The sequence below is a fragment of the Chrysochloris asiatica genome, unplaced genomic scaffold (genome assembly GCF_000296735.1).
Source record: "Chrysochloris asiatica unplaced genomic scaffold, ChrAsi1.0 scaffold00262, whole genome shotgun sequence".
NCBI lineage: Eukaryota > Metazoa > Chordata > Mammalia > Afrosoricida > Chrysochloridae > Chrysochloris > Chrysochloris asiatica.
Window position 1 is genome coordinate 803826 of NW_006408780.1, and position 1876 is coordinate 805701.

General features: G+C 38.8%; 1 protein-coding gene across 1 annotated transcript in view; it reads left to right on the forward strand.

Moving 5' to 3' along the window:
• The window catches only part of POLN (polymerase (DNA directed) nu), a 243508-nt gene that overhangs the window by 47259 nt on the left and 194373 nt on the right, over positions 1-1876 (forward strand). The window contains 1 exon segment of the mRNA XM_006874123.1: positions 713-792. Within this exon segment, the coding sequence (XP_006874185.1) occupies positions 713-792 (80 nt within the window).

Here is a 1876-nt window from a genome sequence, read left to right on the forward strand (position 1 = left end):
CTTTTTCCCTATTGTTAATTTAAAAAAATTCTCCCCATTTGCATTTTTATTGTTATTGTAGCCACTTCTTGGAAACCCTATACCAGGTCACTAGGTGTCAGAACTGACTCTATGGCACTTAAGAATAACAGCTGCTAGTATATAGGGAATTTGTACTAGGTTCCAGAGTCTTATTGCTGACATTGAATTCTGTTTCCTTTACTGGCTATTCATCTCAAGTTTCTTAAAAATAAATCAAATCTAACTTATATGAGGAGGCTTCCAAAAGTTCATTCCATTATCTTTTAATTCCATTTTCCACAAACTTTTTCAAGCCCCAGGCATTAATGAAGTTTTACTGAACTTGTAAGTGTTCCATTGCTGTGTTATTCAGTCTAAGAATTTCCTCAAACCTTTGATAGTTATAAGATTTCTGAGGGTTGTTGACCCTGGGTTTTCAGAATGAAGTATTCAAATACAAACTCCAGGTAATAATCTTTAGTAAAAATTTCATAATTCCACCAATCTAGTTCTAATTAATTTGAAGATTTTTACATAAATGCTTACTTGCAATGGCAATATATATTTTGTTTGTGAATATTTTGCATAGCTTGAGTGTAAATGTATAAATACCATAACAGTAGGGCCTATTTTCAGTGTTTATCTAAATGTATAACTTATATTTTGATTTATCTTTAATGCTTCATGTTTTTTTTTTACTTGTTCTTAAAAGCTGCAGAAGTCACAAGCAAATCCAGTGTTAAGTCTCCAGTATTACTTGAAGATGTGAAGACTCAGTCACTGTGGGAAAAGGTAGATCACTGCAAATATGAATAATTTCCACCTTCATAAGGAGGCCTGGTAGCACTTGGCTAAGCGCTTGGCTTCTAACCGAAAGGTTCGTGGTTCAAACACATGTAGTGGTCCATGGATGACAAACCTGGCTATCTGCTTCTGTAAAGATGACAGTCCGTGGGGCAGTCCTACTGTATCCTGTAGAGTCACTCTGAGTCAGCATCAGCTTGATGGGACACAGAAACAACATTCTCACTGCCTTCAAGTAGAGGATGACTCAGGCAACACCATAAGGCAGAGTAGAAAGGCCCCATAGGGTTTCCAAGGCTCTCAATCTTTATGGAAGCAGACGGCCTGATCTTTCTCCCACCATTTGCTCCTTGGCAACCCTATATAGGGTCACTGTGAGTCAGAGCTGACTGAATGGCACTTAACAACAATAACCACTGTGGTACAGTGGGTTAAACATTGGACTACTAACCAAAAGATTGATGGTTTGAGCCCACCAGCCACTTTCAAGAAAGTGAAGCAGCACAGGAGGCACTCACTCATCTCTGCCAATAAATTTGGAAGACAACTATCTGTCCGACTGATTGGAAGAGATCTGTATTTGTGCCATTCCAAAGAGAGGTGCCCCAGCGGAATACGGAAATCACCGGACAATCTCTTTGATATCCCATGCGAGTACAGTTTTACTAAAGGTAATACAGAAATGGCTGTAAGTATACATTGACAGAGAACTTCCAGAGGTTCAAGCCAGATTCAGAAGAGGACATGGAACGAGGTTTATCATTGCTGATGTCTGATGGATCTTGGCTAAAAGCAGAGAATACCAGAAAGATGTTTACCTGTGCTTTATTGACTATGCAAAGGCCTTTGATTGTGTGGATCTTGACAAGCTATGAACAACATTGTGAAGTATTTGTATTCTGGAACACTTAATTGTGCTCAAGAGGAACCTGTACATAGACCAAGAGGTAGTTGCTTGAACAGAACATGGGAACACTGAATGGTTTAAAATTAGGAAAGGTGTGTGACAGGGTTGTATTCTTTCACTGTACTTACTCAACCTGTATGCTGAGCAAATAATCCAAGAAGCTGG